This window comes from Mytilus californianus, unplaced genomic scaffold, assembly GCF_021869535.1.
Source record: "Mytilus californianus isolate M0D057914Y unplaced genomic scaffold, xbMytCali1.0.p SCAF_1, whole genome shotgun sequence".
Taxonomy (NCBI): Eukaryota; Metazoa; Mollusca; class Bivalvia; order Mytilida; family Mytilidae; genus Mytilus; species Mytilus californianus.
The window spans coordinates 90630224-90649167 of record NW_026262581.1 but is presented as its reverse complement, the minus strand read 5'-3'; the positions used below and the strand labels follow the sequence as shown (position 1 = coordinate 90649167).

At 33.0% G+C, this 18944-nt stretch overlaps 1 protein-coding gene across 1 annotated transcript in view; it reads right to left on the bottom strand.

Moving 5' to 3' along the window:
* The window catches only part of LOC127738351 (fibropellin-1-like), a 39750-nt gene that overhangs the window by 11008 nt on the left and 9798 nt on the right, over positions 1–18944 (bottom strand). Inside the window, exons 3-7 of the mRNA XM_052249553.1 lie at positions 6662–6772; positions 4394–4504; positions 3938–4048; positions 3487–3597; positions 3036–3146 (exon numbers count right to left, since the gene is read on the bottom strand). Coding sequence (XP_052105513.1) covers positions 3036–3146; positions 3487–3597; positions 3938–4048; positions 4394–4504; positions 6662–6772 — 555 coding nt within the window. The remainder of the gene's footprint in view (positions 1–3035; positions 3147–3486; positions 3598–3937; positions 4049–4393; positions 4505–6661; positions 6773–18944) is intronic.

Here is an 18944-nt window from a genome sequence, read left to right as displayed (position 1 = left end):
AAATGGAATTTATACGGGTCTTTACTGAATTTGGCCATAAACAGTGATTCATAACAGTATAAGAACAAGTCTGCCATTAAAGGGGCACAATTGATGCCCATAGGAATACCTACAATCTGTCGATAAACTTTATTGCCGACACGTACATAAATGTTGTCAAGGAGAAAATGTATGGCTGTAATCATATCATCACACCTCCAATAAGTATTTCTAGCATATTTACCTTTCTTGTTTGAGAAAAAGGCTTTATATGAGTTGCAGCAAATAAATTTGTAATCAGATTTATCGAACGACCATTTAATTGAATAAGATTGTGTGGAAGTGTAGTGTGAAGAGTGGAAAAGTCAAAACTGTCAACCGAATCAAAAGGACCATCAAAAGCACGTAATTTATCTAAAACATCCAAAGATTTTTTACACTCCAAAAATGGTTAATTCCACTATTTTCATATGTTTTATTACAAAAAATAATGATCAGTTGTTTGATAGTAGTCAATGAACTCGTTAAAAGCACTGAAATTCTAGTAGAAGAACACTTACTAGAGGCCGAGATAAAACGATACTTTACTGGTTTTTTGTGTCGTTTAGGTAACCAATACATAGTGAGGACCTTCAAATGTTCAGAAGAGGCCTTAAGCTGAGCTGTGGTTGTGACATGCTTATTTACTATATGACTCTCTGTGGAGCGTACGGCCTTGAATGTAGTTAAATGTATAATTTCATTCTTAAGGACTTTCGTGTAGTATTTACGGTATACCACCACCGCATTGCTGGCTGCTTTGTCGGTTGGTACGAACAGAAAACGCTTTGCAAGTACTTGAATTTTGTTTTTAATCCTAGAAATAGACGTATTACTTATTCTTATATTCATTTCTAAATTATTTCTGAAATGTGATATGCGAATATCAACAATATTGAGACATTTATTCAAACAGGAATCAAGTGACTTTTTGTCAGATTTCTCCCGTTTACACCATTTTTACAATAGAATGAAAAAGCATCTTTAATAACCTGACGGCACTCTTCCCAATTTATTTTCGACGGTGGACGACATTTTGGTCCTTTTTTCAGAAAGTTTATAACCTCTCTGTCTTGGGCGATATTGAGGTCCCCTGTATTTACATGGCCATAGGGATCATATATAAATTTTTATGTTTTACAGTCTCATGCCGAAGGAGCATTATTTTCTATGCTGACGTCTGATGTAACTGACGTATAATTAAAAATTAAACTTCTACTGGTTTTTTTATACGAATAAGAAATTATAGGTGGCTCTATGTTATCAAAATATGGAGGTATTAAGTTTTGAACGGTAGAGTCATGAAAATACTAGACAAATTAATAAAATCAATACCTCTATTAATGTATTTTATTTTTATGAAATACTTTTTATGATCGTCAGGTTAGTCAATTTGAGGGAACAGTCTATGGTGACAAAAGGCTGTAATAATTCGTGTATACTCATATTTTTGACTGAAAAACGATACTGTATTACACTCGTTATAAATATTATGTAATTTACTAATTGGTATTTGACCCAGGTTACATAATAATTGATGTCTACCATTGTTTTTAATTGGATATAAGAAGATGTGGTATGAGTGCCAATGAGACAACTTACTATCCAAGTCAAAATTTATAAAAGTAAACCATTATAGGTCAAAGTACGGTCTTCACCACGGAGCCTTGGCTCACACCGAACAGCAAACTATAAAGGGCCCCAAAAATTACTAGTGTAAAACCATTCAAACGGGAAAACCAACGGTCTAATCTATATAAAAAACGAGAAACGAGAAACACTTACAAACCACATCAACAAACGACAACTACTGAACATCAGATTCCTGACTTAAATATAGATAAAAAATCATCAAGTGTAAGATTAGAACAATGTTTATTTCGTTGATTGCGGTTAATGCGTTTGCCATGAGACCTATGATTGCGTTGTCTTTTATCAACAATGGTCATGATATCAAAAGAGAATGTTTTAGATAAGTTCCCTTGGCCAATAATATTGTCATTTAGACCTAGGGGATACACTGTCTGTAGTCGTTTAATCCAAGACAGTTCGCAAAGTTTTCGAAAATCTTATAACTGTTTATGTGACTGTCCTGGTTGTTTCTGGACGGTTTGAAATGGTTGGATTTTATAAATTTATTATTGTGATTGTGTTTTTCTAAATGTTGGTAAATTAAACTTTTGAATTTCTTAGGTCTGCGGAAGCGGTATAGATGTTCTTGTTTTCTTTTGAAAAATTCACGTCCTATAATATAAAAATAAGGAGATGTGGTATGATTGCCAATGAGACAACTATCAACCAAAGTTCAAATGAAGTGAATGTAAGCAATTACAGGCAACCGTATGGCCTTCAACAATGAGAAAACCCCATACCGTATGGTCGGCTATAAAAGGCCCCGACATGAAAAATATGAAACAATTCAATTGAGAAAACTAACGGCCTAATTTATAACAAAACAATTTACGAAAACCAAATATGACAGAAATGAACCAACGACAACCACTATAAGGCTATTTATGCCAGATGTAAAAAGAACTTAATGTTTGAAATAGTTTTAACATCTTATTGATGGTTAATTAACAGAAAATGACATACTAGTAATTCATGCCAGCACAGAAGCGAGGACTTCTATACACAGCTCTTCATAAAATTGCATATCATGGCCTTTTGGCTTTAAATATCCCGGCCTTATTAAATATGAACCGGTCTGTTCATACTGGGAAATTTCAACTTTGAAATGAGAAATTTTATCAACGAAATGTCCCTATCAGTCTTTCGTAGAAACCACACATATACAATCCGATTAAACGAATTTTGAGATTTTCGTCATATCATCGACATAAATTAGTTCACTACGATCACTAAAAGCTTCATGTTGCGCCTTCCAGCTGATATTTTACAGTACCAATATTCAGAAATCCGTACTTATTGATATATGTAATTTAGCTTGAAATTAAAGTGAACATATTTTACTTAGATAAGGAACTAATTGAAATGCTACGACAGCAATTACGTACCCAGCTCACAGTCAGTGCCCCTGTATCCAGGATTACACATGCAGGAATACCCATTGATATAATCTTGGCAAGTTCCTTGGTGACAAGGAGATGAATTGCATTCATTTATATCTAAAATGTAAAATGTTATATATTTCTAACTTGTTTAGACATCCATGATCTCTGTATTTATCAAATGTTATTTTTGTTTCAGCGATAGAACATTGTGTCTGTTTGATTGAGAGGTATTTAATTTTCTGTATTTTATGAGATCTTAAATTCATTATGTGTCATGCTAAAACAGAAATGTGTAGAAGAATAAAGATTGAACTGCTGATAGCAATTATAGAAGATCTCATAACTAATGAAGCTTTACATATCTATAGCTCAAGGGTATTTTATACGAAATTAAAGTTGACATATTTTACTTAGATAAGGAACAAATTGAAATGCTACGACAGCAATTACGTACCCAGCTCACAGTCAGTGCCCGTGTATCCAGGATTACACGTGCAGGAATACCCATTGATATAATCTTGGCAAGTTCCTTGGTGACAAGGAGATGAATTACATTCATTTATATATAAAATGTAAAATGTTATATATTTCTAACTTGTTTAGACATCTATGATCTCTGTATTTATCAAATGTTATTTTTATTTCAGCGATAGAACATTGCGTCTGTTTGATTGAGAGGTATTTAATTTTCTGTATTTTATGAGATCTTAAATTCATTATGTGTCATGCTAAAACAGAAATGAGTAGAAGAATAAAGATTGAACTGCTGATAGCAATTATAGAAGATCTCATAAATTATGAAGCTTTATATATCTATAGCTCAAGGGTATTTTATACGAAATTAAAGTTGACATATTTTACTTAGATAAGGAACTAATTGAAATGCTACGACAGCAATTACGTACCCAGCTCACAGTCAGTGCCCGTGTATCCAGGATTACACGTGCAGGAATACCCATTGATATTATCTTGGCAAGTACCTTGGTGACAAGGAGATGAATTGCATTCATTTATATCTAAAATGTGAAATGTTATATATTTCTTCTAACTTGTTTATAGACATCTATGATCTCTGTATTTATCAAATGTTATTTTTATTTCAGCGATAGAACATTGTGTCTGTTTGATTGAGAGGTATTTAATTTTCTGTATTTTATGAGATCTTAAATTCATTATGTGTCATGCTAAAACAGAAATGTGTAGAAGAATAAAGATTGAACTGCTGATAGCAATTATAGAAGATCTCATAAATAATGAAGCTTTATATATCTATAGCTCAAGGGTATTTTATACGAAATTAAAGTTGACATATTTTACTTAGATAAGGAACTAATTGAAATGCTACGAAAGCAATTACGTACCCAGCTCACAGTCAGTGCCCCTGTATCCAGGATTACACGTGCAGGAATACCCATTGATATTATCTTGGCAAGTTCCTTGGTGACAAGGAGATGAATTGCATTCATTTATATCTAAAATGTAAAATGTTATATATTTCTAACTTGTTTAGACATCTATGATCTCTGTATTTATCAAATGTTATATTTGTATATTATTATCTTTTATCAGTATCGTTGCACAAAACGTTAGACATATATATCTTTTCCGCAAGTTTATTGTTTTCTGTTTGGTATATTATTAATAAATTAAGATCCATTTTTACATCTGGTGATCTGTTTATTTGGCAATCGCCATGGCAGTCAGCAGGGTTTAAGAACATCCGTTGTTCGACCTGCTAGTCAAATGCGTTTTGTTAAAATATACTTTTTCACTTTTTTGGTCTTTTGGAAAATGTTGTTTGTGCTGTATTTAGACCACTCTACCAAGAAATTTGATTTGCATGCACACGTATAAAAATTGCGGTTTTTATCCAACGCAATCATAGGTTTGAACGTTGTTTTTAATTTAGACTTGTTTATATTTTTTTGTTTGGGCTTGTATTATATTTGCCTTCGGGTTTATATGATCCGTTCATCCTATTTTGACTCTTCAAAATTCAAGAGTCAATCCCAAATTGAGGTAAATTATATGGCCTTCCAAATACCGTTTCGATTCCTAACATCACTGAAGAGACATTTATTGTCGAAATCCGGATATGGTGTACAAATTTTTGCACCTTATGTTTGCGGTATACCATCTTTTCCGCAAGTTTATTGTTTTCTGTTTGGTATATTATTAATAAATTAAGATCCATTTTTACATCTGGTGATCTGTTTATTTGGCAATCGCAATGGCAGTCAGCAGGGTTTAAGAACATCCGTTGTTCGACCTGCTAATCAAATGCGTTTTGTTAAAATATATTTTTTCACTTTTTTGGTCTTTTGGAAAATGTTGTTTGTGCTGTATTTAGACCACTCTACCAAGAAATTTGATTTGCATGCACACGTATAAAAATTGCGGTTTTTATCCAACGCAATCATAGGTTTGAACGTTGTTTTCAATTTAGACTTGTTTATATATATATATATATATAGATTGCCTAACAATGTAATTTAAACACACTATTTAGTATGTAAATATAAAAATGTTTAAAATATTTACAAAATGATGAAAATAAACGCAATATTTCGCTAGACTAACTAGCTTTATCAAGCGTGCATCTATCCAGGTGAAATCGGATGTAGATGATAAGAAACTTTTGCCGCTCAATGTACATGTTGCACTTAAATTTAGCTGCCTTGAAAATAATACATAATTTGGATGAAGTTCAAGATTTTTACAAAATTGGTAGTTGAAGTTAGCAACGTCCATTGGCCAATATTACAGGATAAAAAGGACGATGCTGTGTACTTAATTATTTTTTTTATCTTTCCTTTATCTTTTCTCATCTTTTTCGTTAAGACCATCAGGTTCTAAAGTGTGGAGTTGGTGGATCCAAAAATGTTCTCTTCTCCTTCTCGCCGTGGTGTCCCACTCGGTGTTGACTTTGATTTGGAAGGTAACATTATCAAAAGAATGTTTCGTTGAACGAAGATGTCTTGTGAGAGGACAGTTTTTGTTGGTTTTGTACCATGAACGATGGTTATTGAGCCGAATATTAAATTTGTCCATTGTTTCTCCCACATACTGAATGCCACATGTGTCACATGTTAATATATAAATTGAGTTCTCCGTTTTACAGTTGGAATTTGAGAAAATGGTATAATTTTGTTTAGTAACGGAGCTGATGAAAGAACTGCTTGTATTAGCAGCTTTACAACACAAGCAGTTCCTTCGACCACATTGTTTGTAGCAACCGGAAGATGGAGTAGGCTGCTTTGCTAATACAGATGTCACTAATTTGTCACGGATGTTTTTAGGTCTTCTTACATACTAAATAGTGTGTTAAAATTACATTGTTAGGCAATCTATAATTTTATTTGTGTAATTGAATTAATCTCTGTACTGATTAATCCACACTCCCATAGATTTGTATGTCATGTGCTGCTATTTATAGGCACTTATATATATATATATATATATATTTTTAGGAAAGAAATTTTGAGGTTATCATACGTTCTTCAACGATTGACAAGAGTCCATATATCATGTTTCAAATCCTCTAAAGGTCTTAAAAACGTTTTGAGGTTTATGTAATTCTTATATATAATTTTTTTATACTGTTCCAAAGTGAACATAACATATTTTACCAATTTCACAATTAATTCCAGTAAATCCGGCATTACAAGTGCATGTATAACCATTCACCTGATCTTTGCAGGAACCGTGTGTACATGGAGTAGACATGCATTCATCTAAATCTGGAAACAGTAAAGATTCTTGATGGTCTTTATAAATGCAAATTGAATTCTAAATTATATAATGCTAAAAACGCTGACAATCTAATATTCACAATATATAAGTTAAATAATGTCGATTGGGCAGACATGCGTACCTACGGTGTTGATTGATTAATGATAGTTGTTTGTTTAACGTGCCATGGTAAAATGTCAGGCATATTTTGGACAAAAACGAATTAAAAATAAATAGATGGGTTTACTTAGTGCTACGACCGGGATTTAGGGTTGAAAACGTTGCCTGCAATGGAAAACGAGTATGTTGAATGAAAGCAGAAATTTTGCCTCGCAACCGGGTATAACCAGAGCACTCAATCAGTTCCTGCAATAATTCTTTACCATTAAGCTAGGTTAACACTGCCGATCAGATCAACTCGATGATCCCGATCGTCCAAATTTCCACGACCAAGCGTAATCAAGTTCTTGATCGGGCCTGTTTACGACTTCTACCCGACTGCAATCCGACTGTATACGACTTTAACTCGACCATTCCCGAGTCCTTAATCACTCCATCACGACTCCAACCCGACCACTAATTGAATAGATATTCGATAATTCCGACCAATTCACGATCTCTACATGATCTTTACTCGACTAGCTAGACCAAATCAACTATACTTGATCTCAGCCTGATCTCCACCAGACCAGATCGACCTGATCGTATAGGGGTTGTAAAGAAAGTCGGGAATTGGTCGGGTTTGTACAATTTCAGTATAAAAACGTCTGATGTTTTATGCCCCGCCGTAGCGGAGGGGGCATTAAGTGTTACCCTTGTCCGTCTGTAAGTACGTACGTACATCCCAACAATTAGTTTTCATTCTCTAATTTTATTTTGCCTCAACCAAATTTTATGAAACGTATACACAATGCCTATAAATAAAACACAGATCATGTGCGAATTTGGATGGCGTCACTATTACTGTTCTCTTGAGTAATGACCCTTTATAACGTTATATGCATGCAAGCTGGGGCATTATCTGTGTCCAATGGACACTATCTCCGTTTCTTTGGTTATATTCAGTAGTTCACAGAAGGTCTGAGTAAAATCATACATTTATCATATCTACATGGAAATAAAGCAGTTGGATTTGTGGGCAAGGTATTTAGAGCTCAGAGAGCCATGTTAATAGCAGAGACGGAGCTTGAAGAGAGCGTAAAAGACAAACAAGAAGGCGTTACGGTAGACAGAACGGGCGCCTCGAGAAATCTTGGTGAGGCAGTGGCTGATTCGGCTGCCAATGTGTGGGCAGTATGAGAGACTTGCAGGAGCTCAACAAAGAGGACCCCAATGGTTATGAAAACTTCCTCAGCGTGGACGCTGATATGTTATGGAAGTTTTACTGCTCTTTTCTTGAAAATAACACCAGGAAATGAGATTTGTCAATGGATTAGCACTTATGTTAGATAGCAATATAAATAAATTTTACCATCCCCTTTACTTGCTTTCTTTTAAATTAAGCGTACTGTTGTGTCATATATGTGCATATTTATGTAATAAGTATTTTCCATAGATTTGATATCCAGTAGTTGAATGGTTAAAGATATTTCTTTTTGGTGTATCCATGGCAACAACCTGCATGTATTTCCAAAAACTATATTGCAAAAAGGGGGTAAAGATGTAACATATTTCCCCAAAATTTGGCCAAAAGTAGAATTTCAATCCCCTGGAGTGATACCTTTTCTGAAAATGTTTACATGTACATATATCTATCAAGAGATTAAATAAAAATCATTTGTCTTTCGTCTCATTTTTGTGTAAAATTGCGTGTGAAAAAAGTTTTTGTAAACGTTTGACCGTACGGTGACCTATAGTTGTTAATTTCGGTGTCATTTGGCGTCCTGTGGAGAGTTGTCTCATTGGCAATTATACCACATCTTCTTATTTTTATACTACAAAAATTTCTGGACATACGGAAAATACAGACAGTCAAACAGAAAATAGCCCATAAAACAGGTAAAAAATAATCTGTGGGTTCTTATAAACCCACTTTGAAGGCTAAATTAGTCATCTGCTGTCTAATAATGTATTTTATTGCACTTTATATTTGAAAAATCCTCCGGGGCCAAAATGCAGGATCTCTTTCCCTGCCGGAAGATCTGAGATCATCCCATGTTTTGTTGAGTTTGTTTTTCTAAGTTTTTAGTTTTTTATGTTGTGTTATATGGACCGGTGTTTGTCTCCTCTTCGGTTTTCGTTTTTCGCAATGGCTGTGTCGGTTTGTTTTCGACCTTTGAGTTTGATTATTCCTTTGGTATCTTTTGCCTCTCTTTTAAAATTGTACCCCTCCTTGCAAAAGTACAGACAAGTTAAAATTAAATAGTGACAATATATTTTTGCGAAAGCAAAGTTATGAGATTAAATCAGATCTTCACACACTTTTAGAGAATCGTGTAGCAGTCATGTGTTATCTTGTATGGCCGAGTAGAGATCGAAGAGTGGTCGAATGTGGTCAAGTAGAGATCGGGTATCGGTCGAGTTGGTCTGGGATAAAAAAAAATATAGAAGTCGCAGTGATCTGGAAGCGAGCGGGAATTGGTCGAGTTAATCTGGACCATGGATCAAACAGGTTGGCGTTGATCGGGAAATGATCGGATATTAGTCGAGCAAAGGTCGAGATGATCGAGTACTGATCGGTAAAATATTTGCATTCCGACCAAACTCGATCTCTACACGATCCTTTACCGATCAATTCGACCACTACTCGACGAATTCTCGATCTCTTCTCGAGTGACTGGCTTCTCGATCCTTACTCAATTTTTTTTGCTACGTCAAAAATTCTCGGGTAGAAAGTCAGATCGATGACGACCAAGGTAGATAACCCCGAACATTCTAGTCGATTGAGTCAGACCAGTCTCCCGATCACTTAATCTGTCTTGATCGGGCTTGATCGAGTTGATCTGATCGGCAGTGTGAACCTAGCTTTAAGAGAGCGTGTACTGTCCCGACATGCGTCATTAGATTTAACGTCCCCATTCCAGTCTTACTTGGCTGCATATGTATACAACATGTCAGTTAACTGCTAGTAGTCTGTTGTTATTTATGTATTATTGTCATTTTGTTTATTTTCTTTGGTTACATCTTCTGACATCAGACTCGGACTTCTCTTGAACTGAATTTTAATGTGCGTATTGTTATGCGTTTACTTTTCTACATTGGCTAGAGGTATAGGGGGAGGGTTGAGATCTCATAAACATGTTTAACCCCGCCGCATTTTTGCGCCTGTCCCAAGTCAGGAGCCTCTAGCCTTTGTTAGTCTTGTATTATTTTTAATTTTAGTTTCTTGTGTACAATTTGGAGTTTAGTATGGCGTTCATTATCACTGAACTAGTATATATATTTGTTTAGGGGCCAGCTGAAGGACGCCTCTGGGTGCGGGAATTTCTCGCTGCATTGAAGACCTGTTGGTGACCTTCTGCTGTTGTCTGTTCTATGGTCGGGTTGTTGTCTCTTTGACACATTCCCCATTTCCATTCTCAATTTTATTCCTCACAGCATGGACTGCTTTCTTTTCCACCCCTTTTCAATAAAAAATTTCGATTTTACTTTACTGGTTGCGTTTTTTGGAGAGATTTCATTATCCAAATGCTCATAAAAAACAATGAATAGGAAATACTACGCTGTATTGTAATGCCAATACATGCACAATATTTGTCCAAAAGTTCTTGAAGGCATTTGTTGGGCTTGACTTTGTAACATGTTAAAATATTTATATCATATTGACATTATCTGCTAATATTCAATAAATTTTATTTATATGTTTTTAAAATACATGAACATCGTTCCGTGCATTGTGATACTACACTTAAAAAGCAACAACAAAATGTCTATGCATTGACTAAACCGTCATAAAAACAGGAAAGGCGAAACCCTTTAGAAAAAAGCTACTTTCTCCAGAAAACTCCATGTAATAACATAAAAGGCAAAGAAGCCTTGCTAAGTGAAGGATCAAGAGCCCTCCTTTTTTTACATAAAAGCAAATACTCATGGGCATAATATCTTGTAATAAAAGTGGACCTTCAATTTCAAAATCCTAGATCCTCCAAAGCTGAATATTGTTCGACCCATTTTTCTACAAGAGTACCTTTCATATTTTTTTAATTAACCCTTTTCTGAACATCCACAGAATTCAAACAGAACTCGTAACTTTCATTGTGTGTCTGTAATTCTAAAAACGTTTTTGAAATTGCCCAATATTTTAGGAGGCATGGACTTATATGTTATCCTCGTTTTTACGTTAATTCTAATATGGCATATGTTTACAAGACGATCGATGCAGGCTCATAAGAGCCTTTAGTTATTTATTGTCATCAGTACGACCTGAAGTTTATTTTTGTCGAAAGATTATTACTTTTTTGGACAACTTTTCAGTGACATCTAGTTTTTTGTTCACAAAATTAATAATAAGAAAGTTATCCGTCTCCCCTGTAATTGCTGCGCCTATGAATGAAAATTTGTAGTTTCAGAATTTGCGATATTTTACAGTTTATGGGGATGTAGAGTCGTCAAAAGTTGTAGAGATGACCATTTTCGATGACTAGATATAACATATACACAAATATAAGGTCTCGATATTACTTTAGAGCTAAATAATTCACATATAAGGATGAGGTGAACGCCGCTTACGGAGTCAGTATACATCATGAATGACGAAGTAACTATTTATTGTCTATAACAGTATAAGAATATTCATAGTCTTTGTGGTACTAAACGCAGTATATAATCATTGTAACGAGTACATGTAATAACGTCGATACAACTCCAATTCAAAATAAACTGTTTACAAAACTACTCGTACATTCTTTTGATTGAGTTCAGCCATTTCAATTGATATTTTATAGTGTGTCTTTCTATGTTGTGATGTTACACTATTGTTTCAGATAAGGGTGAAGGTTTGGTAACATTTAAACGTTCAAACCCGCTGCAAATGCTTAAAAAAGTATGGAAAACCTACTCTGTCCCACGTTATCTTTATGGGCTCGAGGTTCAAATATGCACAAAAAAGGATATATCTGAACTGGAAAAATTACAAAGGAAGATATTTAAACAATTCCAATGTCTACCAGAAAGAACAGCATCCGCAGCAGTATATATACTAATAGGAGCTGAGCCCATTGAGTCGATTTTAGACAAAAACATGCTAGCACTATGTCTCTCAATCTCTCGCCTGGATAGCTCGATAGAACGTAAAATATTAGAATGAGAATTGGAAATTAGTTCAAATTTTGACAACTCTTTTATTTGTCGTATAAATAAAATTTTGCAAAAATATCAATTGCCAAAAGCAGAAGAAATTATGGAACATCCTCCATCAAAATATATGTGGAAAAAACACTTAAAAACATCAATAAATGAATACTGGTCTTCAATTTGGACAATAGAATGTAACACAAAATCAACACTTAAACATTTATCTCTTCAAAAAAATCCGGTCAATAATCCACATAACATTTGGAAATGTGTTAGAAATAACCAATATGACATAAAAAAAGGCAGAATTCAAATGTAAGCTAGTAACTGGTACCTACATGCTCCAAAGTACTAGGGCAAAATTTAGTAAAAATACTATTCATCCAAATTGCAAGCTATGCAATGAATCTGAAGAAACCTTGGAACATTTCCTACTACATTGCTTAAGTCTATCTGATGTTAGGCAGCGATACATGGATAAATTATTCAAAATGCTACGAGAAATAGAAAGGTGTGGTACAACAAATGTTATTAATAATGAACTATTACTCAAAATTATATTAGACTGCTCAGCACTAGACATAATGAGTAATCAACCAATAGACAAGTTGCTAGATATAGAAAGGAAGACACAAGATCTATGCTACCATTTACACATGAAGCGTACACAACTTTTATGTGATATCAAGTGACATGAAAATATAACAGTAATATTAAATATAGTCTGAACAGTCTGCATGGGATGCCAAGCTAACTGGTTCAGTCTATAAATATCAGCATAAAAGATAATGCTATATAATTTTAACATTTGCCTTGGCAGGGCACCTATCAGTTGACTAGAAATCATTAGGTTGTAAATTTTTTATTTATTCATATTGGTGAATCAAAGTGCCGTAATTTGTGATGTGTGAATAATATTTTTTTTATTAATACTTTTTAATATATCATCAAAGACATTTTAAAATTTTATTTATTCACTTTAACTAACTAATTTTATTTTTAAATTATATTTTTCATATCGTAAATATAAAAATATCCGCTTTTTCGGTTAAGTATTTAGAATTTTAATACTCATTCCATAAGTGGAGTGCTCCGATAAAACGGAGGAATATACCAGAACATAACAAAACAGAACAGGTAGCGCTACAGTCGTCGGTGGCGTTAAAAATTCCGCGAAATCAATCGGCTAAAAAATCGACGTTTAAACTATTTTTTCAACTTGTCATGCTGTTATCATAATTGATTTTCAAAGATTGTAGGTTTTGAAAGCAATATAGTTTCATTACGACATAGAAACATTGTCCAAAACTACTTTTATTTGCTATATCTTTACCCTGTCCGTTCTAAAGATTATAAGCCATCTTTTTTGTTCGCCAAAAACATCAAATTTAGATAACTTGACGTTTGCGTATCCAAATACGGAAAAGGACGGTAAAAATCTTAAATGAAACCTGGTAACCTATTTCAAATTTCTACACAATTATGAAGCCATCATTATTTACTCTAATACGACAATTTTAGTGATCACCAGTCATGCCAATGTGTAGCTGGTTTTGGCTGCGTTTCTAGTTTAAACAGTGAATGTCCATCTTCTTTTTATTGTACCTGTTTCCAAAGTACTCTAAAATACTGATTTTATTAGAGATATGAATATAATTGTGATTAAATGCTGTTGTTTTTCACAATTCCATACGATACCTCCATTTCAAAGTAACTAAAACCCTTCTTGATCCCCTACACAAATTGACGATGACATTGTTTTCTTTTTTTCAACATAGGGTCATGTGCATTGTGAAAATTTACACATTGGAAAAGTGAAACTTGCGTTTGAAACTGTACGTCTTTGAATAGTTCATTCATACTGGAAACAAATCTGACAAATTAATGATAGCCTTCGGATGGCCAAAAACACAAAAAAATAGCAAGAGAAAATGACTTGCAATGAAAATTTCTGGAGGAAAAAACATATCATATTACTTTGAAAAAAGGAAATGAAGGTCAGTTAATTATATTTATAATTTCAATATAAGTTAAAAACCTTGGTTATATGGTTATCTCTTTACTAAATAAGCTACAGTAAAGTGCAAAAACTAGCTTATAAAGTCAAACAAGAAATTGAATTCATAAAGATTTTTTCTTACAAAATTGAACTTATTCAAATGGCACACTATTCGTGTCAAATTTAACAACCCATTGATCATTAAGTAAAAGGCAAAAGATTTTTCCCACCAACTTTTATTTGTGATATAAATATCCAAGTTTTAAGGTAAAATATACAATAGGGCCTACTTTTTTTTATAAATATATATACCAGCTGATACAGCAATCTGAAGAGTAGAAGCCTCATTTTGCTTTTCAAAGTTTACTTTCATAATCTAGAAAATACCCTGAGAAATTTGGCAAGGGCTACCAGCTGTGCTAGTTAATCTACATGTAATAATTGAATTTTACAATAATAATGATTTTAAAATTCAAAATTATATCACTATAAATAATTTTAAGTATTATTTTTTACAGAATTTCTGTCAATATTTTTGGTAAACTTATCCTTTTTCTGTAGGATATTTTCTAGGCAGTACATTACTGTTCAACAAAAAAAAACATAAGGTTGAGCTAAAAGGCTTTATTACTTTGAAAAAACAATTTTGTCTCGTGGTACTACTGTTTTATAGAATATTAAATTTAAATATCAGTATTATTTATTATTTTTATTTCAGAAAGATTATTTAAATTGTGTAAAGTATGTTTTATTGCATTAAACAATGTTAGAAGTATTTAAAAAAAATCTACTAAGAGTGGTCCCAGATCCCATTATAAAATGACAAAGTAAATTTCATCAGCCAGAGCTAATTTATATCAATTCAGCTAAATTTCTGAATTTTTACCATTTTTTTGTCTTTAATTTTTTTACTCTAATCCTTCTCTGAAAGTAGGGAAGTATCTCTTATCAATATTATAATAACATACTGGTAAATCGAATTTGATTTATTTTCTTCTTAATTTGTGTAAAGTTAACTCCTTTTTATTCATTTTGCTGAATTTTTATTTTTGACAAGTGATATCAAGTGGAGATAACCACTTGCACAAATCGGCAAAAAACCACCGCTTCGTGTTGAAAACAACTTGACGTTTGCGTATCCAAAACTCTACTGCCTAGATATTCATATCGAGTGTTTGTCTTAATGAGATGCTTCATCAAATTTAAATTCAGCCCATCATTTTTAGTTTCCTCGAAAATATTTAGATTTTTCGATCAGGAGACTTGACAATTGTCATACAAACTTCAAGTTTGAAGATAAAATGAAGAATGAAGGACTTTGAGATGATGTGTAAATTTTGACGAGATAAAACTATGTATATTCAAGATTATTTTGATCAATAAGATTTTATCATGACAGTTGTACTTCAGTGAGTAAAAATGATGTTTGTCTCATCCGTAGTTTTGCTGAATTTTCACGGTCACGTGACGTCTATTGTTGCTGAAAGATTTGGGGTCAAACCGTGACCTGCTTTCCAACTGTACATAATGTGACATTTCCGGCTTATACGTTGTGAACGATGTAAACAGAAAGGTACAGATGTCATGTACAACATAAACACGATGTTGACACGCTATTGTCAACATCACAATGTATACGATGTGAACGATGTAAATACAAAGGTATAGACTTTGTATACAATATAAACACGATATTGACACGATATTGTTATCATTGCGATGTATACAATGTGAACGATGTAAACACAAAAGTATAGACTCTATATACAACATAAACATGATGTTGACACGATATTGTTAACATTGCGATGTATACGATGTGAACGATGTAAACAGAAAGGTATAGACTCTATATATAACATAAACATGATGTTGACACGATATTGTTAACATTGCGATGTATACGATGTGAACGATGTAAACACAAAAGTGTAGACTTGGTACACACCCTTAATACGATGTTGACGATGTGAACGATTTAAACACGATATTATCAACATCACTATGTATACGATGAAAACGATGTAAACACAAAGGTACAGAACATATATATAGATAGGATACAATGTAAACACAATAATGACACGATAAAGTAGACATTGCGATGTTGACATTATCGACAAAACATCCTGCACTGGACATATCATATGTTGGTGATTTTTTTGGATCTCTTTTATCTTTCTTTATAACATATTGTGTAAGTTAACATTAAGCTGCGAATTGAAGATGACACCTCGCATGCTGTAGTGATGTTGCTATAAATATTAGGCAAGTTTGACCAGATCAGATGAGGAAGCACAAAACAATGGACAGTTTTGTGATAATGTGCTTCTTGTGTGATCTCTTCTCTTTTGCCGTATTAATCCTATTGATTATTTAACGAATAATTAGTTTATTAATTTGAATTAAGACTATATGATAAAGGTGTCAAGATAATGACATGTATTACAAATTATGATGCAGATCAATATACAACTAAAGCTTAAATATATAAAAAAAATAAAGTTATATCCCCTTGACCACAAATGTAAATCTGCATTAGAATATGAAATATTTTAGTATCATATTATATCTTCTAAATGTGTTTCCTTTTCATTTATTTTTGTTTATTTTATGTATATATTTTATATAAAATATGGATTTTTTATACTTGGCATATATATGATATATTCTTGAAGCAAATGATATTATGTAAACAGTCCTGATATCTCAACTAAACTAAACATTTCTTTGTGTTGGCAAATATCCACTTTCAATAGTTTGAAGACATATTATCTTGATGGAGGGTAAAACTATTAAAATAAAGTCTCATAATTGTCAAGGACTTCATATGAGAGAAAAAAGGGGGACATTTTCAATTATCTGTATTCAAAAGATTTTATTATATATTGTCTTCAAGACACACACTTTGTAGAACCAGATGAAACCCTGATAAGAAACCAGTGGAAAGGTCAATCATTTTCAATATTCTTATGCTTCTAATCAGCGAGGAGTTGCTATCCTGTTTAAAAATAATCTTGAATATAAAAAACACCATGTTAAAAAAGATGAGGATGACAATCTCTTGGGATAGGATATTAATATTGAAGACAAGAGATTTACTTTGATAAATGTGTATGGGCCGAATACTGATACTCCCTGCTTCTATGACAAATTAACAGAAATCCTAGACTATTTTGAAAATCAATTGTGTCTAATCTGTGGGGACTTTAATCTTGTTCAGAATTTTGACCTAGATACCCAAATAAAGGCAACAGTAGTATACCGCTGTTCAAAAGTCATAAATCGATTAAGAGAAAACAAATCCGGGTTACAAATTAAAACCGAGGGAAACACATCAACTATAAGAGGAAAACAACGGAACAACAGAAACAGTGAAATGCAACAAAAACAAACGCCAACATACATAGAAACGGACTATTTGATAACAACTGCCATATTCCTGACTTGGTACAGGACATTTTAAGAAAAAATGGTGGGTTGAACCTGGTTTTATGGCTAGCCAAAACTATAAACATTTAAAAAAAAAGATATGTCATAATTTGTCAAATAAGCGATTCAGACTCCTATGAGACAAGGAGAGTAGTATGATTTCGAATAAAACACTTATCCACTAGAGACCAAATGACTTGCATGTAAGAAACTACAGGTCTTCGTATGACATTCAACAATGAGCAAAACCCTTACCGTAAAGTGTCCTTACATGACAAAATGAAATAATTTAAAATTAGAAAAGCAACACGATGTCCTGTGCTAAAACCTTAAACGAAATACAAATTGACACACGGAAACAAATGATTACCTCAGATTTACATGATCCTTACTGGGGACAGTCACATAAAAAAATATGTCATGGTTAAACATGTTTGCGAGCGCTCAACACTCCCTTACCTAGGATAGTGGTGTAACAGCAGAATATAAAAATAAACCGTTAAAATCAGTTGAAAAAGAAATGACTCATCAGATCGACACGAAGCACTATAAAGACAAGTAACAAAAAGACAAGAGACACAAATTACCGATCTAAGTTCACTCGTAGATACCGAAAGGTACTTTAAAATAATATAAAAAAAATGATATTGTACGATTGCCAAACAGACAACTATCCACAAGAGACAAAGTGAAAGAGAAGTAAGCAATTATAGTCACCGAACGTCCTTCAACAATGGGAAAACCCATACCGTATAGTAGGCTATAAATGGCCCCGACATGACAAAAGGTATAACTATTGAAACGAGAAATCAACACTCTGATTAATGGAAAAGCCATGTTTCCCATACTAAAGTAATGATCAATAGATATCCAGGAGATTCAGTGTGAAGACTTCATAAACAGTCCGAGGAAAGCAAGACATTGTTTAATGCAAAAATATAGTTAATTAATGTCACCAGTAAGACCGGGACATTTATGATTTTTTTTGAAAACCTGTTCAGCAGCATCTACTTTAAAGTATTTTTTTTTCGGTTCACAACAGTTTGTAAGACAGTAAACATAATCTGTGAATATGCTATTTATTGTATTGAACGACTCAGATTAGTATTTATGATGTTTAAGATGACTATTTTGTGTCAATTTGATAAAGTAAGCAGAATAAGGTTTAAATATTTTAGCCCTGAAATTGTTTTATCGAATTATAAATATAAAATTCATAACTACATGTAGCTATTGAACTAATGATTTTTAATCTAAAGCTATCATAAATTAAGTCGAAAGAATATGTTTTCAGTCAGTTTTATAACAATTCACAAAGTTTGATAAAGTAAGGATGTCTTAACAAATTCTACTATTTGCATACACATGAAATCCAAACAGATTATTACTTTGAAGGGGATTACTTGCATAAATCTGTGCATGCTTATTCTAATTCACTCCTAATGCTATGTTCATTAAAATTGACATTTTTCTTTAAACTGACATTACATTTCATACTTTTATTTATCTTAGTGATA